Source organism: Odocoileus virginianus, chromosome 17 (genome assembly GCF_023699985.2).
Source record: "Odocoileus virginianus isolate 20LAN1187 ecotype Illinois chromosome 17, Ovbor_1.2, whole genome shotgun sequence".
Taxonomy (NCBI): Eukaryota; Metazoa; Chordata; class Mammalia; order Artiodactyla; family Cervidae; genus Odocoileus; species Odocoileus virginianus.
Window position 1 is genome coordinate 42,283,436 of NC_069690.1, and position 21,684 is coordinate 42,305,119.

Here is a 21,684-nt window from a genome sequence, read left to right on the forward strand (position 1 = left end):
CACAAAGAGTCAAACACAACTGAGTGACTTTCACTTTCACTTCACTAAGGCATCCTGCACACAAGAGCTTTATTCAATGGAGAATGGACTAGAAAATTTTGTTTTCTGTCTTTATGTTAACTCCTCCCCCCTCCTCAGTCTTCTTTCCCTTACCAAAAATCAGAGTTGTACTTTTAAACACCTAACACAAACACAGGCACAGACACTTTTACTACACACTGAATTTCCAAAGCAAAAGACCAAATGGAAAAAGATGAACAATCAGAAAGCATTCACCAAGCCAGAGATTTGCTTTCCCTCCAAAAAGACATGAAAAACTCAGGCAGCGAGTCAAGACTCAGCTGGGTCTGACATGCAATCAATTCAGAAATCCTATTTCACGATCAAGGTGAACATGGATGTGGAGTGAGAAAAAAGCCTGGCCCCGTTAACATATTCTTCTTTCAGAAGCAGAGGGAGGAGGCTTGGGGATTAGCCTTCACCAAAGGCCCAGTCTGTACCCAGGATCTGAGTCCTTCCATCGACCTGTAGGAACCAGTGGGAAGCAGAGGAGACAGCAGGCCAATTAAGTGCACGGAGCCGTAGGGGCCACCGGCTCCTGCCTATTCCCAAAACACCTCCCAGCCCTGTCCTGACTTGGACAGGAGCTGCCTCTCCTTTCCAGGACACGTAGAGCCATCCAAAGGCCATTGTGCTGTGGGGGTCTGGCACCCAGAGTCCTGAGATGCTCCTGACCCCCAGTGCCAGGCTTATAGGAAGTTAAAGCCCTTGCTTGCCCTCTCCTCTCACCCGGAGCCTGGGCAGAGTCCCTCTTGTTATGTGCCAGGAAAAGTGATCTGGATGGAGTCCGGTGAGCCTGCTTCCAAAATCCTGCCCTTTAAAACAGAGCCAAATGTTCTGATATTCTCCTCACTTCTTATTGAGTTCAGTGTTAGTCATTACCAGATACAGATTTGTAGGAGTAGCAAGACCTAGTCAGCCTAAGAGTGGGCTTATGATGGAGACTAAAATGAAGAAAAAGCAGTAAACTCATATTTTAAAAGGTACACCTCTAAGACAACTGTGGTCTCTTTTGGATTGGGAAATATTCACTTGAAGAGCAGCCAGGAAGAGAAATTTGAGGGCAAATCCCAAATCTTCATAACTTACCTGGCAAGTCAGTTCTGTTGAAGATTCCCTGAGAGGCCAAGATGAATGGGTTTCCAGGCAAGTCCAGCGGCGTCCAACAACTTTCCAAGCTGTCTGCCCAAGTTAGAAAACAACTGACATAAGCAAATGCTCCTATATTTATAGGCTGAATCCTAATTCTCAGTCCATGTATGGTAATGCTCCTAAATGAAGGACACAGGTATCACAGAGCCTGGAATTTGAGGTCCTCGTTCAGATTTCTGGTCTACTTTACCCTATGAAGATTAACTGGCGACTTCTCCAAACTCAGTTTTATCATCAGTAAAATGGAGTTGTTACCAACACCACACGGTAGACGTGAGGACTAAAATCCTGGGTACAGGCTGGGCTTTAGGTAAAGGTTAGTCCCAAAGACCCCCTCTACTTATGAAGTCTGCTCCCAACACCGTAGGCTGCTCCCAGGTTAGCATCTCTTAAGAGAATAGCTCAACCAAAGATATTTTAGTTTGAGATGTGACAGTTCATAACCTGATTATTTAAAATGTTTAACTCTTTGATTATCAATAAAGTCATCCATCTATACCCCCAGGACCTATGGGATATTAGCAACACATTCAACTTGCCCCCACCATCTCAGAGTGCATGGCACAAGGGGCCTTGGTTTTCCTGTCCATCATGCATTCAGTCAGCACTTCACTATTCACTTACTGCCTGCTTATCTGCCAGGCACCACATAGATACTGGGGATATAAGAATCAAACACACAGGACCTGCCTTCCAGGGGCTCACAGCCTAGTGGGAGGGTGGGACAGCAACACACCCTGGCCAAGGTAAGCTCTAAGGATGTGATGGGAGGGGCCCGGGGGGCAAAAAATCCTGAAGGAGGGGATTTAGCCAGAGCTAGAGGAGGAAGGTGGCTTCCCAGGTGGCTAGGGGTAAAGGACCTGCCTGCCAATGAAGGAGACACAGGTTCAATCCCTGGGTCAGGAAGATCCCCTGGAGGAGGAAAGGGAAACCCGCTCCAGTATTCTAGCCTGAAAAATTCCATAGACAGAGGAGCCTGGCGACCTACAGTCCATGGGGTCACAGAATCAGACAGGACTGAGCGAATGAGCATGGGAGATTAAAGCAGGAAAGGTGCACCCATCAGGAGGTGCTGAGTACACAAAGGTGTGGGGGAGAGGACGAGGAAGAGGGAGGTGAGAGGCCAGACAGACAGACAGACGTGGAGGAACTATGAGTCTAGGGGCTCACAGTATCTCCAGACAGGGAACAGAGGCATCACCTGAGAACTTGTTAAAAATGCAAGAACCCCAGCCCAGCCTTACTGATGCAGAACCCGCATGTTACAGGCTCTCTGGGAGATCTGTGTGCACAGGTTGAGTTTGAGAAGCTCTGGGTCAGGATCAGGCTACAAGTTAGGAAGCGTAAAGTTGGTGCCCTCCAGGTAAGCAAGGACCCGGCCCCCGAGGGCCCTGAATGTCATGCTGGGGGTGATGGAGCAGCGGACTAAGCAGGAAAAGGACTCTATCAGATCAGCGTTGTTAGCAGCTGACTGTGACCAGGGAAGGGGGTTGGCAAGGAGGGTGAGGGCAGACAGAAGCCAAAAGACCAGACTACCCACAACTGCAGTGGACCCAGAGAGACCTGAGAAGGGCTTGACCTGGAGCAAAAGCAGAGGGAGGGGGCCTGGGCTGGAGGGGTGTTTAAGGAAGTAAACCTGGCAGAATTTGGTGAGGGTTAGGAATGGGGAAAAGGAAAAAAGTAGGAATCAGAGAGATCTTGGATTTCTGGCCCAGAAAACTAGGCCAACAGTGGCTGCCTTTGCCAAGGCTGAGAAATCAAGGAGAAGGCAAGGCTTATTCTGTAGCTGTTGTCTTCAGGAACATCCTGGTCAGGCCAGGAGATGCCAGGAAGCACCTGGTTACCCAGGTCTGCTGCTCAGCAGAGAGCTCCTGGCTACCAGGAGGAAGCCACGGGTCTGCAGGGAGTAAGAGGTGGCTGAAACCACAAGAGTGTCTTCCCTGAGAGAGTGGACGGAGTAACGAGAGAGATGGTGCAAGAACAGTTGAGGAAGGAAGGGAAAGACAACTACAGAGAAAGGTTCCAAGAAGTAGGAGCCACTCCAGGAGCCAAGAGAGGCCTTTGGAAATGGGTGGGTAAGCTCCTACTGCACTTCCAAGTGCCTAAGGATTAGAGCCCTCCATTATAGGTAATGGCTCCAATGATGGCTTCTTAGCTTTGGAACCGAGTTCAGCCATAGCATTTCCCAAACTCTTCAGTTGCTAAGAATGGCCAGGGCGGTCTTTTATAAAACACACCCCCCTGGGGCCTGTCCTGACTCAGAGCATGTCTCTCCAATGAAGGGGCCGCAAAGCTGGTTTTTTAACAAGCTCTACAGGTGATTCTCATCATATGTTTGGGCCACTGTCTCATAGCCTTGCTTCTCAAACTTTAAGATTCTCCAGAAATACCTGGGGACCTCAATAAACCACCGGTTATGATTCGGTAGGTTTGAATGGGCAGCAAGTCTGCATTTCTAGGCAGCTTCCAGGCGACAGCCACACTTCTGTGGTCTCAGGACCACCCTGGCAGGAACAGGGCTAGAGAGAACACCTGTCTCATTTTGCAGGCAAGGAAACAGGTTCTGAGGCAGCAAGCCGTCAATCCAAGGTGACCCAGCTCAGTGAGTGCCAGAGCGGAGAGAGATGTCCTGCCTGAGGGTGGGTCTCTGGATTGTGACTCCATCAGGCGCCCATATTCTGCCTCCAACAAGGATGGCAGATTGAGTGTGAGGTTAGCAAACAAATCATTAACTTCACTTGGACCCCCCCTCCTGTCCACCTGCTTCTTCCTGCTTGCTCCCTCTCACTGCCCGTGAGCCCACCAGGATGTCTCTGCTCCTTTCCCTTTTCCCCCCAAGCCTCCCCTCTGCAACAGAAAGGCCAGATTAGGGCATGACCACAACCTCCCAACCGGGGTGGGCAGCTGGAAGAGCAGGGGAGAGAGGCTTACCTAAGTGAGACCCCGCGGACCACCATATGTTGCTGCCAGAACAGCTAATTAGACTGGCTGTGGGAGAGGAGAAGGGCCTGTGAGCTTCCACATGGGAACTTAGTGGGGAAGAACCTTCCTGCATCTGTTGGGGACGCCGGAGACCACTGGCCGGAAAGGGGGGTGATGGTGATGTCACTGCCCTGCTTAACTCTTCAGCGACTCTGAGACCCAAGCCAGGCACCTCCCAGGCAGGAGCCGGGCACTCGGAGATGCCATCCAGCCCTCAAGAATGATTTTTTGAGTTTTGATTCATTCATTGTCCTCCCACCCGGGCGAGTGTTCCCTCCTGACTGCTTTTTTCTTTTGTGCAGGTGACAGCAGCGAGCACCCGCTGTTCTGTGTCGAATATTCCCCTTTCTGCTCCGTCTTTGCTTTCTCCCCTGTCCTGCAGCCCAATACCAGTTACTGCTGCCTCCTCCTGCCGCTAGTGCCACCTGCCTCCCCAGCGGCGGGCCAGGACTCCCCACTACACCTCCCTCCAGCCCCCTTCCCCCGCTTCCTGAGCCCTTCTCCTTCCTCCCCGGGCCCCGTGCCCGAGTCTCCAGCCACACTGTGCTACTTCCCCATCTCCAGCCCCAGGCCCATCGAGACCCCTGTGCTATGCCTGCCCGGCCCCCGACAGCCCAGTAAAATCTACCTCGTGTGGTAAGTGGCCCTCGGCAGGGCAGGGCGCACAGCACAGTGGAGCCGAAGAGCTTCCGGAGGGCAGGTGGACAAGAGGGGGGCCCACGGCAGGCCGGTGTGGTGCGTTGGGGAAGACCAGACAGCTGCAGCCACTTCACTCAGCCTTCTCCTAGCACTTAAAGGAGTGAGCGACCAATAAAATCCCATCCTCCCTCTCTCAGTCTCCCAGTCTCTCTCTCTCTCTCTCTCTCTCGAGACTCATTTGATTTCTTCACGCCTGTGTCTGGCACAGTTTGGATCATAACCACCAGAAACCCAGCAGGCCCCTCTGTGTCCGATCGTAGTCCTAGAGGCATGGCCATGCACGCAGAGCCGGCCCCGAGAGGGAGGCATCAGAGACGGGGCTGGGTGGGGGACGTCCACGCTGGATGTGAGAGCCCGCTCAGGACCGCACCGGGGAGGGACAAGTGAAAGGGCTCAGTCACTGTTTATGTTTTCTTTCCTGACTACTTATTAGGCCCTACATCTCTCCAAATCAAAAAAATCCCACCTCCTGGGTTCCTAAATAAAACACATTTATGGTCCATAATTAAGCTTTCATTAAGATCTCCTCTGGGGATGTGAGACAACACACATTTCCCAGCATACTCAGACCAGCAAACAGACACAGCCTATTATTTGTGACTGTACAGAAGGCTGCCTATTCCACCAGGGCAACATCAGCTCTTGCAGTTAAGCTGTAATTCTGCCCATGATCCAAAAGAAGCAATAAAACCTTTTCAGAAGGCATCTCTCAGGCACAATCCTAGGCACTGGGCAATGAAGTGGAGATGGTGTGGGGGAGGGGTACAGGTTCAGGAATTGTATTTCTCTCTCCACCTTCCTTTTCAACTTTGTCTATCCAGAGCTGTGTCTGTGTATACAGTGATGTGAGGAAGTAAAGGATGATCAGGTGCATGGAATTAACATGGGCCACTAAATGGACTCGGTTCTCAGTTGTCAGGGGCCTGGCGGTGGGCGGGGGTGGGGGGGTTGTTTTTTGTAGGTCTTTTCCTTCTCTTGTGTTTCCTGCCTAGAGAAGTTTCTTCAGCATTTGTTGTAAAGTTGACTTGAAGGTGCTGAATTCTCTTAACTTTTAAAAGCTCTTGATTTTTCCATCAAATCTGAATAAGCCCCTCACTGGGTAGAGTATTCTTGGTTGTAGTCTCTTCTGTTTCATTGCTTTAAATATATCATGCCATTCCCTTCTAGCTTTACAGAGTTTCTGCTGAGAAATCAGCTGTTAACCTTCTGGGTTAACCCTTGTATGTCATCTATCATTTTCCCTTGTTACTTTCTTTTTTTTTTTCTCCCCTTGTTACTTTTAACATCTTATCTTTATCTTTAGTTTTTGTCAGTTTGATTAGTATATGTTTCAGCGTGTTCCTGCTTCAGTTTACCCTGCCTGGGACTCTCTGAGTTTCCTGGACTTGGTTGAAGTTCTATTTTCTTTTTCATGTTAGGGAAGTTTTCAGCTATTATATCTTCAAATATTTTCTCAGGTCCTCTCTCTCTTGTCCTTCTAGGGCCCCTATAATGAAAATGTTGGTATTTTTAATGTTATCCCAGAGGTCTCTTAGGTTGTCTTCATTTTTTTTTCTTTATTCTGTTCTGCAGCACTGACTTCCACCATTCTGTCTTTCCCTCAGTTATCCTGCTATTGATTCCTTCTAGTGTATCGTTCATCTGTTTGTTTCTTCTTTAGTTCTTCCAGGTATTTATTAAATGTTTCTTGCATCTTCTCAATATTTGACTCCATTATTTTCCCTCAAGATCCCAGATCTTCTTCACTATCATTGTTCTGAATTCTTTTTCTGGAAGGTTGCCTATCTCCACTTTATTGTTTTTCTGGGGTTTTGTCTTGTTCCTTCATCTGGGACATAATCTTCTGCCTTTCCATTTCTGTGATTTTCATTCTGGAGGCTGCAGGATTATAGTTCTTCTTACTTCTGGTAGATGAGGCTATCTAAGAGGCTTGGGCAAACTTCCTGTTGTGAGGACCTGGTGGTGTGTAAAGCTGAGTCTTGCTCTGCAGGGCAGGGCTGTGCTCAGTAGAACTTTTATCTGTTTGTCTGGTGGGTCTGTGTTCCCTCCCTGTTAGTTTTTTGATCTGAGGCAACCCATCCCTGGAATCTGCAGGTTATATGGTAGAGCTAATGGTGATCTCCAGGGTGGCTCATGCCAAAGGGTACTTCCTATGACTGCTGTGGCCAGTGCCTTTGTCCCTGTGGTGAGCCACTGCCGACCCATGCCTCTGCAGAAAACCCTGCAACATTAGCAGGTAGGTATGGTTCAGTCTCCTGTGGGGTCATACTGCTGCTTCTCTGAGTCCTAGTGTACACAAAATTTTGTGTGTGTCTTCCAAGAGTGGAGACTGTTTCCCCTGGTCCTGTGTAAGTCCTGCAATCAAATCCTGCTAACTTTTACAGAGAGATTCCCTGGGGATTCCTAGTCCCTTTGCCAGATCCCCAGGCTGGAAAGCCTGACATGGGGCTCAGAACCTTCACAACGGTGGGAGAACTTCTCTGATACAAGTGTTCATCAGTTCTTGGGTTGCCCATCCAGTGGGTTTGGCACTTGATTTTATCATGATTGCGCCCCTCCTACCATCTCATTGTGGCTTCTCCTTTGACTTTGGACGTGGTGTATCTTCTTTTGGTGTGTTCCAGCATCTCCTGGTCAGTGGTTGTTCAATAGTTAGTTGTGATTTCAGTGCTTTCACAGGAGGAAGTGAGTGCACACCCTTCTTCTCCACTATCTTGAACTAATCTCCAGTCATCAGGGTCTTGTATAAATATAAGATTTCTACTTTTTTTTCCCCTCTGCTGGTAAAATTAAGAACTATTCAGTCAACAGTTTGTGTCCCAGCAATGTCAAGACAATTGAGGCAGACACCTTCTATGTAAACAGCTGTTTGATTTCTTTGCTACTGGAGGCATCCCTTTGCCCAGATCTAGAAGGAATGGGTTTCATGGTGCCCAAAGCAAGCCACAGTCTTCCCAAAATTCACTGACAAACTTCAGGTTGATAGGTTGCCTGGCAACAAAACTTCTGAACACAATTTGCTCCATCCTCTGTAAGACAAAGGCTTTGTCTTACTACCTGGAGAGGAAGTTATATTTCACCTTTTAGTGTCAGTATAATTTAGTCTTCCTAAAAATTAATATATGTAGCATGCTACCATGAAGATCATCTTAGAAAGACCCCCATGGCCTGAGGTTCTGTTTGCTTTGGATGTGAGTAAGGTGATCAGGAACTGGAATTCATGTATTGATACATACAAACCAGGCACTTCGTGTGCCGCTAGCCTGTCCAACTCTTTGTGATCCCATGGACTGTAGCCTGCCAGGCTCCTCTGTCCATGGAATTTTCCAGGAAAGAATACTGGAGTGGGTAGCCAGTCCCTTCTCCAGGGATCTTCCCAGTCTGCAGATTTAACCTGGATCTCCTGCACTGCAGGCAGCTTAGGTCCCTTCATTTGTAACTGCAGATGCAGATGGAAAAGAAGGAATATTTCATAAGACTTTGCTTTCCATAGAACCTAAAAGTGTATCACAGGGAAGAAGTCAGTGGTGCAGCCAAGTTAGATTATAACCTTTAGGCCAAAATGTCTTACTCATCTTTGTGAGCCCTTGGATCATTACACAGAAAAGGCATTTGCTGAACAAATTACAATAAAAAGAGTTGTTATTTGTCTTTTGGATTTTATAATAGGATTAAAGAAGAGAGCAAGAATTACACAGGAATAAAGGCTGCTGAATAAGTTATTCTGAACCTATAAAGCCTGCATAATAAAACATTTCTGGTCAAATTCAGTTCTCTCAGGGGAGTGACATCAGATTTCCAATTATTATTGGTAGTGTTATTATCGCTGTTTATGGTAGAAGCACCAGTTACCGTTTTTAGCAACTAATAAGCACCAGACACTGAGTTAGACCATCTACCTACATTATTGCTAAACTTCACAATAACGAAATGAGAACATTCCCATTTTACAGTTGTAGATACTAAGGTTCAAACTCCCCAAAGTCAGAGGACTCTGGCTTCACTACCAGCAGTGTTTTTTTCACTGCCAGACCCGGTCAAACCATCTCTAGTTTTTTTTCCATTTCATTACTTTAGTTTGCTGAGAACTCAATTAGAGGAGACATGGTTACGGAAATCATTTTGGAAATCACTTAAGAGATCCGATGCCTTGAAGAAAGTACTTTTTTGAACAGGAAAATAGGCTAACCTGTTATCTTGGGTTATCTGGGGTGTTCAGCACAAGGAAAAAAAAAATGGTGCTACTTTTGGAATTCCACATAGTTTTCAGCTGAATGCACCTTCTCCAGCCCTATAAAACATACTAGGTGGTGGTTGTTTGTCCTGCCACCAGAGAGTTTGAGAAAACACACAGGCTGGCTAAGACAGGGTCCTCATCCTTAACGAGTTTACAGTCTAGTTGGAGAGAAAAGACACAATCCTCAGGCAATCTTGGAATATTTAAATACTAAAAGCCCTAAGGACCCTGAAAGTTCTGGCCAAAGCAGACTTGTAAAACAGGAAACAGACCTCCAGGGACCTGCTGGCTGGAGCAAGCTAGTGCTGGCTGGAGGAAAAAGGCCCTCGGGAGGCAGGGGGTGTAGGGGTGTGGATGGGGTGGGGAAGGAGGAGGGCTGCTGCCTGGAGTGTGAAGGAAGTCTGAATATTCGGCTGGAAATCAAAGTAAAATCCTCATGGAAAGGACCTTTGAGCCAGGTCCTGAATATCCACTGGACTTGGCCTGCACCCCAAGCCTGCCCCTTCCCTGGTCCTCCTGTTTCCTCTTCAGTAAAGAATGATCCTGCTGTTTCCCTGCCCTGCTGCACCCATGTGTCAGGTGCTAAGCAGGGGGCAGTTGATGACCTCTGAGAGCTGCAGAGGAATAAGGCCTCAAGTGATTGGGAGAAGCCTATGCGTCGGAGGAATGCAGCTCCTGGGGGGGGGGGGGGGCGGGTAGGATCCCCTACTGTTAAGCCCTCCATCCCTCTCTCTCACCCTCCTCTCTCCCAACTCAGTCAGTGAGATCCTGTCTAATCACCATCCTACACCCTCCAAAGAATGTATTCTCATTTTCTGGAGAATTCTCTTTCTGGTCATGCCCAGAACCTCTCTGGGCTCCACTGACGTACCCTAAGCTGGAACCCACGCCACCGGCAGCTCCCCCTTCTAGCAAGTTCCCCGATGAGGGCCTGTCAGGGAAAGTAGGTTGTAGCTAATCATTGTTTTAAACCAGGCTTCAAGGGCAGCCAAGGAGAACTTCCATTCCTTTCCTCAATCTGATTTTAAAAGATCCACATAACCACAACTTACACTGTGGGACATAAATCGAGTTGTCTTCACATGCCAAGGAAGTCTGTTCTCTTGCATACAACTCAGAGACCCTTCCCAGCTTTACCCCCTTCCCCCTTGGCTGCTGGCTATTTGTGAAAGTTCTGAACTGTCCAAGAGGAGATGAGCCAGGCAAATTCTCCTGGAAGCATTTCATCTAGAAATTCACAATCTAACTGCCTGTGAACTTGAGAACTTGTAGAGATGCTTGGAAAACAACAAAACCCTTTTCCCAAGCTCACATGCACTGAGACTTAATACATGTGAAGAGGAAACTTGAGATTATTCATACCAATTAGCAACCTAATTCAAAATGTGACTTTTAAAAAATATATTACCGGTAACTCAATTCAACTTGGCACTTCAGTTACTGTCTTCCTGGGAATGTATCAACCCCACCCAGTGGTGGGTAACACACAAGCAAAAAAAAAAAAGGTCCCCAGATGCTTGGAATCTTTCTGGAATGCCATATTAGTTGCTAATAAACAACCTGAGTATATGAATGTGTAGGTGCAAAACAGACTGTGATTCACATTTGGATAAGGACATGGGGAGCCGGGCTTTGTGTGTCCCAAAGGTAAAGGCTCTTGATGGTTTTACCAGCAAGCCCATCCCAATATCTATGAACTGGAAGCTAGAAATTTCTTAGCAAAAGGAAGGACCCCCTTCAGACTCCACATGGCAGGTGTCAGGGGGTGCTCATGAACGGTGATCGCAGCCTTTTGAAGTAGATATTATTATTCCCATGTCACAGGTGGGGAAAACTGAGGCTCCCGGAAGTGATCTGTCCAAGCCCATGTGGTTACAAGGTCATCGAACCAGGGTTCAAGTCCAGCTTCTCCTCGCCTCCTGTTTTTTGTTTTTTTGGGTTTTTTTATTCCCTTAACCACCTTCCCCCACCACAGGCCCTCTGAACAGTCTTTCCATGAAGATGTTTTCCTATAAAAAATTATTGAAAAGATTTTGCACTTTTCAGCAGCCCAGGCACCACAGATTTTATCAAGGAAGAGGAGGCCAAACCTGGGGAGACTGACAGTCAGCTCAGAGATGCAGAGCCCACGATTGTCTGGGGACAGAAGCAGACAGAATCTGCAGCGGCCTGGGAAGGTACCTGCCCTCAGGGGAATAGGTAAGGATGCTCATACATCTCTGACCTCAGAGACTGATTTGAGCTGTTACATGGTGAATTCCATGTGCTTTTTATGTGAAGAGAGTGTACCTTACAATGAAACACTTAAAAGGTTTTAAAAACAAACTATTGGATCCAGTTTCCTTCTCCAAGGGAGGCTGGTAGGAAAAGGCAGGGTGGGGAGAGTTTTTATTTTCTCTGCCATTACTCCATAAGCGAGACCATGAAAGGTTTTGAGTGGATGCCCGCCGTTAGGCTTCTGGAGAGGGTATTTTGGTGGTGGGTGTTAGGTATGGGGGTGGGTGGGGGAGGGGAAGGATAGAGAAGCAGTTTCCAGCTCTGAGGATGTCTCACCCCGCCGCAGTTCCCCACCCGCCTCCCAGGAGGGGAGGATAGAGGTCTGTGGATGGCAGACAGTGCACCTCCCCCAGAGATTTTCTCCCTTCTAATCCAAGGTGTCAAGATCTTAACATGTAAGAAATAACATAGAGGTGGATATAGGCTTTATTTCAAAACACTGGTTTGGCCGACACCTCCTCTTTTGGTCCTGAGCATCTATCCCAAGGCCGAGGCCACGCTGTTCTGCTAATCACACTGTCCTCTCCTGCAGTGGCAAAGGAAAGGAGGAATAGGTCCCAAGGAGCCCCCTTGGGAGTCAAGGAAGGGGACACTTGACAGCCCACCTTGCCAGCCAAGCACCTGTTTCATTCCCTTGGGGGAGCCACTGAGCATCACATTTCCTCACCACCCGCTGAACGCAGGAGCCTTTACTTTAAAGGTCGATGTGTACTGTGGTGGACACAAGTAAATATAGAACATATACTCGGATGGTTTGAAGTTAGGGGCGATTAGAGCACATGTGACTCTGTAACAACTCAATGTCCACAGGCCCCCAGTGATCTAATGCCTCCTGGCAGGAAGGGCGGACCTCACTTCTAATTCCAGCCCTCCTTTCTCCCAGCAGTGCAGCCTGAGGTGGTCAAGAAGCCAGTCTGGGTTACAATGCCCATGTTTTAAAATAAGGATAATGAAAAAAATAAAAAAAATAAAATAAGGATAATGAAATCTACCTCATTGCCTTGCTAGAATAACGAAAGCAAGTGCTATTCTCAGCAGCACTTGAATATAGCGGGCACTCAACTACGCTAGTTTCTCCTGCCATCTCCCCAACAGTCCTCAGTAAACTCTAAACTGCTGTTTGGAAGGTGAGGTTCCCCATGCATCAAACATTCCTTGACCCACCAGGCTCATCTAATCCTCCACGTGTGCCCAGAAGATATCTTCCATTATCCGGAGATTCACTGAGAATTTGTCCTGATCTTCTATTATACCCCTGACTCCTTATCTTGCCTCTAATCTTTTTTTTCCACATTCCAAAGTAGTTTGCAAAATAAATAAATAAATATAATAAAATCATTTGCATAAGTTAGAGTAGGAGCCAGATGTTTGAATTGTGTCAGCAAGAGATCCAAAGCAAACGTGACAGAGAGCTAATATATTGAAAGCACTTACAAATCAATAAGGAAAACATGAATACCTAATAGAAAAACTGGGGAAGAGACACTGCAGACAGTTTCACAGAAGAAATAATACAGGTGGTTAATAAAATCTGGGGTGGGGGGTGGCGGGTAAAAAGTTCAAGCTCACTCAGTAGTAAATGTAAATTTACAAGAGATAAATTTGGCCTACCAAATTGGCTAAGGTCTTTTTCTAGAATAACGCTCAACGACTTGCCTGGTGGTTCAGTGGTGAAAAATTCCCCTGCCGATGCGGAAGACATGGGTTTGATCCCTGATCCAGGAGGATCCCACAGGCTGCAACTGAGCCCGTGCCGCAGTTACTGAAGCCTGTGCCCCCAGAGCACGTGCTCTGCAACAAGAGAAGCCCACACACTGCCCGCTAGAGAGCAGCCCCTGCCAACCCCAACTAGAGGAAAGCCCACACAGCAGGGAATACCCAGCACAGCCAAAAATAAAAATAAATAAATATAATAAACAAAATTATAAAAGAAAAAAAAGCTCAATACTGATAGTGAAACTGCTGACTAAGATTTCCCAGATACAGATATTCAGGTGCTATGCCAAGCCCACAGCATACATTCCCAGTAACCACCACAGTTAGGAGAGATGCTTTCATATCCTACCTGGAGGGTCACTTGGTCCAAACTGGAATTTGGCAACCTGTGTCCTAGTCTTTAGAGAGCTTGCAATTCCACTCCTATGAATCTGCTCTAAGAAAATAAGACCTGCAGTCAAGGAGGTATGAGCGAGGATATCTATCATGGTGTGATCTGTGGCAGCAAAAATCTGGAAACAATCTATATACCCAACAGGGGAAGGGTTTGTATAATGTACCCTTAGAGTAGAATCATTATCATGTTCTTAAAAAATAATTAATGGCAGGAGATAATGCTCACATAAAAATGTTTAGGGAAAGAAAGCAGGACAGAAAATTGTATATACCCAATACCCAATTTTGTTTTTAAAAACAGTATTTCTAGATAAGTAAGCCCTAGGTTGTAAATTCAAATGTCTTCAGGGGACAGGTGGGTAGGACAGGAGAAGTACCTAACAAGGGCTAGGATGCTTGCAGTCAACCAGATGCACTCCACCTGAAGGCAAGTAACTCATTGTTCAAATAGACAACTGCAAAATAAAAATAGCCCGGGGTCTTGAGTTTGCAACCCACCTCTGAATTCCAGAACAGTAGTGATGTTCCTCTGAGTTTCAGATATTTGGTGATTTTTACTTCTTCTTTATCCTCTTGTGTCTCTCCCAAGTTTTCTACAATAAACATCAACTACTTTTATTAATTGGAGGAAAACAGTTAAAAGTTTATGGCTGTCAAAACAAATGAAACTGTTGGTCAAGCACATGTAGAAGTCTAGAACAAAGCCACAGCCTTCGGCAGAGAGGTGCTTTTTCTGGTTTCATCTCATTGCACCTACAACATTCAGTCGCACCTAGCTGGGCTCCTGGAAACAGCAGGCACTCTGCTCACAGCTGGAGCCCCTGCAGGGCCTCAGAAGCATCTGCAAGGCCTGATCTGCGAAAAATACATCCCTGGACATACACAGTTGAGGGGTCATCCCAGGCCTGGAGCTATGAAATCTGCTCATTTGATAGACACAAGAAAAAGGGTTAAAATAGCATAAACATAGAATAGCACAGTCTGCCACCTTTAGGGGAAACACACGCACATGCACACACACCAGCGACTGAATTTTTAAGGAGGGAGGCAGCTGGGATGATGAGGAAGGGTGGAGACGCGCTCCCTGGTGTTTCTGGAATCTGCAGGCACTGCAGGGCCGCACTTAGCCTGCGACTCCTCCTGACCCAGAGGCCCCGAGTCAGTGGCTTCCGTGAAATAAGCTGTGGCTCCTGCTGTTTCCAGCTTCTGGGTTTCAGAAGCCGCTTAAGCTGATTCTTGTTATCTAGCTAGCTAGCTAGCTGATAGCCTGTTGCAGGGGTGGGGGCAGGGGTCTCCCGGAGCCTGAACTGAACAGACTCAGGGCAGAGGAGCGGCTCTGTGTGTTCAGGGAACAACCAGAAGATTCAGGTCTCAGCACTTGCTAGCTAATCTCTGAGGCCCTTGGACTCAGTCACTTGAGTCCGTGTCCGACTCTTTGCGACCCCACGGACTATAGCCCGCCAGGCTCCTTTGTCCATGGGATTATCCAGGCAAGAATACTGGAGTGGGTTGCCATTTCCTTCTCCAGTCACATTCAAAATGAAAAGTAACCAACCAAAGACTATACTTCTGAATCCTCCATATTACCTTTTCCTCAAAAAAAAAAAAAAAAAAAAATATATATATATATATATATATATACAAAAAAAAACATATATATGGACTTGCCTGGTGGGACAGTGAATAAGAATCCACTTGCCAACGCAGGGGACACAGGTTTGATTCCTGGTCCAGAAAGATTCCATATGGCACTGAGCAACTAAGCCCGTGTGCCATAACTACTGAGCCCACGTGCTAGAGCCTGTGCTCTGCAACAGGAGAAGCCACCACAATGAGATATCCACACCACAGCTAGAGAGTAGCCCCTGCTTACTGCATCTAGAGGAGGCCCACATGCAGCAGTGAAGGCCCAGTGCAGCCAAAAGTAAATAAAAATAGCAGTGTGTACATGTTATATATACATATTTAGACATACACACATATGGTGGCATAGTGGTAAAGAATCTGCCTGCTGATGCAGGAGACACAAGAGATGTGAGCTTCGATCCCTGGGTTGGGAAGATCCCCTGGAGGAGGAAATGGCAACCCACTCCAATATTCTTGCCTAGAAAATCCCATGGACAGAGGAGCCTGATGGGCCAGAGTCCAGGGCTCATGAAGAGTCAGACACGACTGAACATGAGCACAACACATGTATATATCAGGAGAATTCAGATCGCTACATAGAAGCATTTGTTCTTTAAAAAGCCATCAGCCCGGCCTGGGTGGACACACAGCTGCATTCCTGTATATCCACAGCCACATGCCCAGAACATCCTAGAATCGCTGCTTCGTCTCTTACTGGGGTTTCTAAAACCCAGGAGGAGCCTGATAGGAAAGCTTAACTGATTTCCAAAAGAGCCAATGAGTAAAGATTCTCACTGAGTCCATGAGTGTCCCACGCAGTTCACAATAAAAAGAGGCTTACAGAGGGCCCAGGACTGGTGCTCCCTGGGAGACACCTCCATTAAAGCGAGTCCGTGTGGACTTGGCCGTTAGCTAAGCTGGACACTCAGAGGATGTGCATTTTGCCTGCCTGAGCAGTTACCACGCAGGCCTTCCTAAAGCTGTGGGGTCCTGGCCACCCTGAGGTGAATTGCTTTAGAAACTGAAGGATAACGGCAGTAGCACCTCACCAGACCCTGCAAGACAGCAGCGAGGGGAACGGGGGAGGGGAGGGTGGGGCGGAAGGAGGGCTGATGGCAGGAGGGAACACAGGTGAGTGGATTCAGAGATGTAGGTCCAGTGTTCTATCCACACTATGAGGGTAAAAACGCTCAGCAGTTCACACGTGATGAATGAAGTAGATTCTTATTTTCACAAGGAAATTGTTTCTTCAGGAGCAGCACAAGGTAGTGGTTATGGAGACAAACTGTAGCATCAGGCAGACCTGAATTCAAATGTTCACTCCATCACTTACTGGAAATAGGATCTTGGCAAGTTATGTGACTTCCTAAGGTAGTAGCACAGTTAGCATGCTGCCCTCAATAAGTCGTGCTTATTCATTAATTTTACAAGGTAAATTTTGACCAAACCATTTCACACTCAGAGGATGCCACCCATTTAGGCACTCACCCTCTCTCCTCTTTCTACATCTCCCCATACTTTAGATTCAGGGGACAATGGAGAGGAATTCTATCATAGCCAGAGGTCACAAACTGATGAGGGGCTAGTGACAAAGGGGAGATCGTGATTTCATGAGAGAGCTATAATTTTATCTACACGGAATAGTAAACGTAACCACAATCATCAATTTATGGGGCACCAGTTTCTAGAGCCTTCTTCCAATCTGCCATAGTGGCCCATGCATTTCTTAAGGTTCTGTGAAGCTGCGTGTGAAGCAGGAGTATCCTGAATGTGTGTTGAATGAACTGGGATGGGAGAGTGCTGGTAGTTTCTGTAATAGTCATTCCTGGAGTGTTGGTTTTCCTTCTCAATAAAGACTGGTATGAATATGAAAATCATATTCATATTGAATGAGAGGTTTTACTCATCATCAGCCCTGACTGATGTGGGGGCTGGACAGTCTTCCAAGAGTTTCTGCAGAAAAGATCTGTATCCTCAGGGTCACTCCACTGCCCCAAGACCAACCTGAACTCCACAAGTATGCAAAACAGAATTTGTAGGTGGTAAACTGAGGCCATGGACAGAGAAGCCTGGTGGGCTACAGTCCATGGGATCACAATGAGTCAGATGCGACCGAGTGACCCACACTTTACTTTTAAACTGAGGCTAACACTCCTGTACACTCTCAGTACCTCCAGCCACTTTAACCATGCCCGTTTTCCTCTCCAGGGCTTGTTGGTTGCCTTATAGGACCCTCCCATTAGGTATTAAAAGGTCTTGCATCAGCGAGCACCTACAGTAAAATGGTTAAGCTTGTCTTTTCTCAATGCAGATCCAATAGTTCAACAAGAACATCCAACATGGGCAAGTGACACCAAGCTGAAGAGGCCAACACGAGAGAGAAGAAACTTGGTCCCATCCTCACAAGTAATAATGGTGATGGAAAACACCCCCACTGAAGGAGCCAGAAAAGGAGACCCAAGCGCGCTCTCCCAGAGCGAGCCACACCCAGCCCTACCCCAGGCCTTCCAAGGAACACACAGTCCCCAAGAATTGAGTGGGTCCTTGGGGATACCACTTACAGCCAGCACCCTGAGAGGGCCGAGAAGAACCATGTTTCGGTTCAGAGAGGAAGACTTCTATTCCATTTTATCCTCAAACCCTGGAGGAGAAAATGATGACACAGAAGAGGAAACCCATGTGGAGGAAGAACTTTTGATGGCTGGCATGCACCTGCCCCGTTCTCCTTCCAGTTATAAGAGGAGTAGATTCCTTGGGACACTGGCCACTCAGGCCAAAAATAAAAATTCTGAAGAAAATCCTGCACACTGCAGAGCGAATTCTATGAGGAGGAGTGAGGCCAGCCATGGCTCCTTAAGAATTAGCAATGCAATGGACCCAGTGACAGGGCAATCTTCTGTCAGGCAAAGGATATCTCAAAACCATGGGTTGTCTGATGGGGGATCTATTAAAAGGAAAGACAGCAGTGACAGTGAAAGTGAGAAAAAGGCCTCTTATTCATGGGACACCCAATCCGAACCCAGCCTGGAGGATGACATCAATGCTGAAAATGTATCCTGTGATGGTATCTCTATGGAAGAGAGGCCTTGGACCCATGCTTATGAAAGAGACTGGCAAGCCCATTTAAGCGAGTCTAGTAACCCTCTTGATTCTTTCCTTGCTGGTAGACCAACAGCTCCAAGATCATCAATGAATTTGTCCCATAACATGCCTGGATCAGTCACACATTTCACTCTGAGAGATGATACTCTGGCAGACCTGCCCCCACCATCTACCTTAGTTCCCAGTTCAGACTCGGAGGGAAGTTCCAGGTTTAATGGTCATCAACCACTGTCCTCCATTAGAAACAGGAATCTACTTGTTGGTGCTGAAAATTGCAGTTATTTTCCAGTAGATAGTGCACATGAACTTGATATCAGGGGAGCAGAAGATGTTACTTCAACAAGCCCGTCTCAGGAGGCTCCATTATATACAGACAATCTCTTGCCGAATCCTCAGGGTAACTTGTCCTTGATGGAGTCTTCCAGCTCCTCCCCATCAGGAATGAATGTACAAGGCCACTTGCATGTGGCGCGGTCTCTGCAAGAAAATATACCTTTTACGTCCTTTGCAGTGTCTGAGTTCCCAAACCAAAATGAGAATGGGAGCAGAATGGAGTTCCCTGGCTTTTCCAGTGCAAAGGGAACCCCTAAAATGAAGATGGATCCTGAGAAACTCAAGAAAATACAAGAAAGGTGAGGGTTTTCATAAATGTATGAATATGCATCTATATTTTTAAAATTCCATTTCTCTAATGCCATAAAGCAGTGCTTTCCTAAAAAGGTTCATGGCATTTTAAATCATAGGTAAGCCCTTCCTTGACATTTTAATGATTGCTTCTTTCAAGAAAATTGTCTATTTTGTTGCTTTTAAAATATATGTCTTTACAAAGAAACATTCCATGTTCCAGCCCAATGTCTTCTGTATTCCCAAAGTGTTTTTTTTTCCTTGCATGCTTTAAGTGTAAGAAAGGCAAGTTTGCCAGATAGAACGTCTTTTGGCTGCATTGCATATCTTGCAGTAACTTACTTTCCTGACCAGGGATTGAACCCATGCCGCCTGCAGTGGAAGCACCAAGTCCTAACCACTGAACAGCCAGGGAAGTCCTGAGGATTTTTGACTGTTAGATAGGGCTTGCCTTTACCCACTCCCCCACCCCCAGCAATTAGAGATTTTTACAAAAAGGTTGCTATCTCCCCAGAGAAGGAGCCACTCAGCACTTGAAGTTCACCAGCTCTCCCCCATGGGACTCTGGGCAAATCCAACCAACAGTTCTAGAACTTGAATCTTCCAAACTACAAGGACAGTCTCAAACAGTTACCATAGTTACCTCAGTTCTCTGAAGGGCCACACTGGGGTGATCACTGCTTCCATTTTCTGTGCTGTTTCTCATGCATGAGAAAGAGAGAAATCAGATCTTTTTTGAATTGCTCTTTTCTTTGATCTCTCCTTTCTTGTGAGATGATTCGGGGATATTCCACAACTATGAAATGTGATACTTTTTAAAGCCATCATTAAGCATCATGTCAGGATTTGACCATTTCACTCCTCCTAGGGGTTACCATGCCCTGATGTTGGCTTACCGATCTAGAAAGTGGTTCTTTGAAGGCAAGCTCTCTTTCTTGTGTGTTAGTATGGCTCACTGAGCCATTAACTTATTAATATTCATTTGCAAGTGAGAAAATTCCATGGCAGTGAATTTGAATGCAAAAAGGAGGAAAAGATAAGACTTAAGATTTAGAATGCACACACACTCCTATAGCTATTCTCCAACTGCAGGGATGAAGTTAACTTCCTTGTTAGTGGCATTTTTTTTTTTTTCACATCAAACTACCAAAAGACTGACCCAGGGTTAAGGGCCAAAAGGTCTCAGCACCAATCCATCCTCATCTACCTCAAAACACAGTTTTAAACCCACTTGTCAGGGGTCTGGACTTTTATCATCCCAAAGCAATGCCTTTGGGTGAAAAATGACTTCTGTTAAAAATGCATCTATATGTAGGTATAGTAATACATTAAACAGCTATTATTTGTGTACTGTGTTTATCAGACACTCTCTTTTTCTGTATATAATAAACCTTATGCCGTTCTAATTATTTGAAAAACATTCATTTTGGAAAATATCAAAAATACAAACTTAAAAGAAAAATCACCAATAACCCTATAATCCAGAGAAAAGCACTGTGAAAAACTTTGTTTCCAGTCTTTGGTCTTTGCATATAAATGCAGTTTTTAGTAAACATGGTCATATTTTATAATATGACTTATTTTAAGATTTCAAGCCCATTTCTCAATGCCACTTACACTCTTTAAACTTTTCCCTTGATTAGTTAGATACATACAAATAAGTATATAACATTTGCACATATCTAGAGAATTAGAACAAAACCTAGGCATTTGTATGACCACCCTCCAGCAGACAGAAGCTCACTGGAGCTTGTGAGCCCCTCACCCACCCTATCTCCTCATGTCCTCCCTTCATCTCCTCTTAATACCCCGTGTGTGTGTGTGTGTGTGTGTGTGTGTGTGTGTGTGTGTGTGAGGTGCTCAGTCATATATGACTCTTTGCCCCAGAAACCATTCTTGCATTGAATTTATAATTCCTTTGCTTTTTATCTTGCTGCTGTTAGAATCTTTTTGCCTTATGGCTTCACCACATGAGTATATCCATGCCTAAACAACACACTGTGTATATTTTTGAATTCTGTAGAAATGTTACTATTATTTTTGAACTCCATAGAAATGGAATAGCTGTCCTTCTGTGACTTGCTTTTCCCACTTATATCATTAGGCAGATGCATCCTGGTTAATATTTTCGGGCTTTGATGCATTAGCTTTCACCACTACAGACCACTTCGTCACAAGAACATACCACAAGTCGATGGACGTTTGCGTCTTCTACTGTTTTCTGTACACGGTGCTGCATGATCATTCTTGTAAATGTCGTCTGTCCTCCGGGATATTTATGTAAGAGTGGACTTGTGGGCTGGTGGGTAGCACAGCTTCCACTGTGCAAGTTAACACACCGTCTCAACGATGTGTCCAATGATGTGTACTGTCTCAACGATAGTTAAACTTAGCACAGTGCATGCTGAGTCGCTTCAGCTGTGTCTGACTCTTTGCAACTTCATGGACTGAAGCCTCCCAGGCTCCTCTGTCGATGGGATTCTTCAGACAGTAATACTGGAGTGGCTTGCCATTTCTTCCTTCAGGGGATCTTCCCGGCCAGGGATTGAAAACTGTGCCCCCTGCAAGATGAGTGAACTACTGGACCACCAGGGAAGTGCCTCTTGACTCTCTTAAATGTTAAACAGCCATCTGTCTTTCTTCTTTTGTAAAATGCTTACCTATGTCTTCTGCCCATTTTTCTTTTAGAATATTTTTATGTTAATAATCCTTCATATATATACATACATACATACATACATATATACATATATATATATATATATATAAAGAACCCTTTATATATTCTGGCAACTAATCTGATATATATATAT

At 46.1% G+C, this 21,684-nt stretch overlaps 1 protein-coding gene and 1 long non-coding RNA gene across 12 annotated transcripts in view; one reads left to right on the top strand and one right to left on the bottom strand.

Annotated features, from left to right (window-relative positions):
* Positions 1–21,684, top strand: part of MARCHF10 (membrane associated ring-CH-type finger 10) — a 96,110-nt gene that overhangs the window by 52,341 nt on the left and 22,085 nt on the right. For 7 of the 9 annotated variants that reach the window (XM_070479559.1, XM_070479558.1, XM_070479557.1 and 4 more), the window contains exons 5-6: positions 11,177–11,329; positions 17,457–18,879. In XM_070479559.1, coding sequence (XP_070335660.1) covers positions 11,177–11,329; positions 17,457–18,879 — 1,576 coding nt within the window. Of the gene's footprint in view, positions 1–4,496; positions 5,025–11,176; positions 11,330–17,456; positions 18,880–21,684 lie in introns of those variants that run through there. The other 2 variants (XM_070479554.1, XM_070479561.1) reach the window with 2 other exon arrangements.
* On the bottom strand, positions 946–21,651 carry LOC110121847 (uncharacterized). 3 transcript variants are annotated; one of them, XR_011492348.1, is made up of 5 exons: positions 19,515–21,651; positions 18,421–18,724; positions 14,018–14,112; positions 13,473–13,554; positions 11,675–11,933 (listed from the first exon to the last, which is right to left on the bottom strand). It is a non-coding gene; the product is annotated as an uncharacterized lncRNA (long non-coding RNA). The 3 variants fall into 3 exon arrangements; XR_011492347.1 differs by having other exon boundaries at positions 13,473–13,559; XR_011492349.1 differs by lacking the exons at positions 11,675–11,933; positions 13,473–13,554 and adding an exon at positions 946–1,242.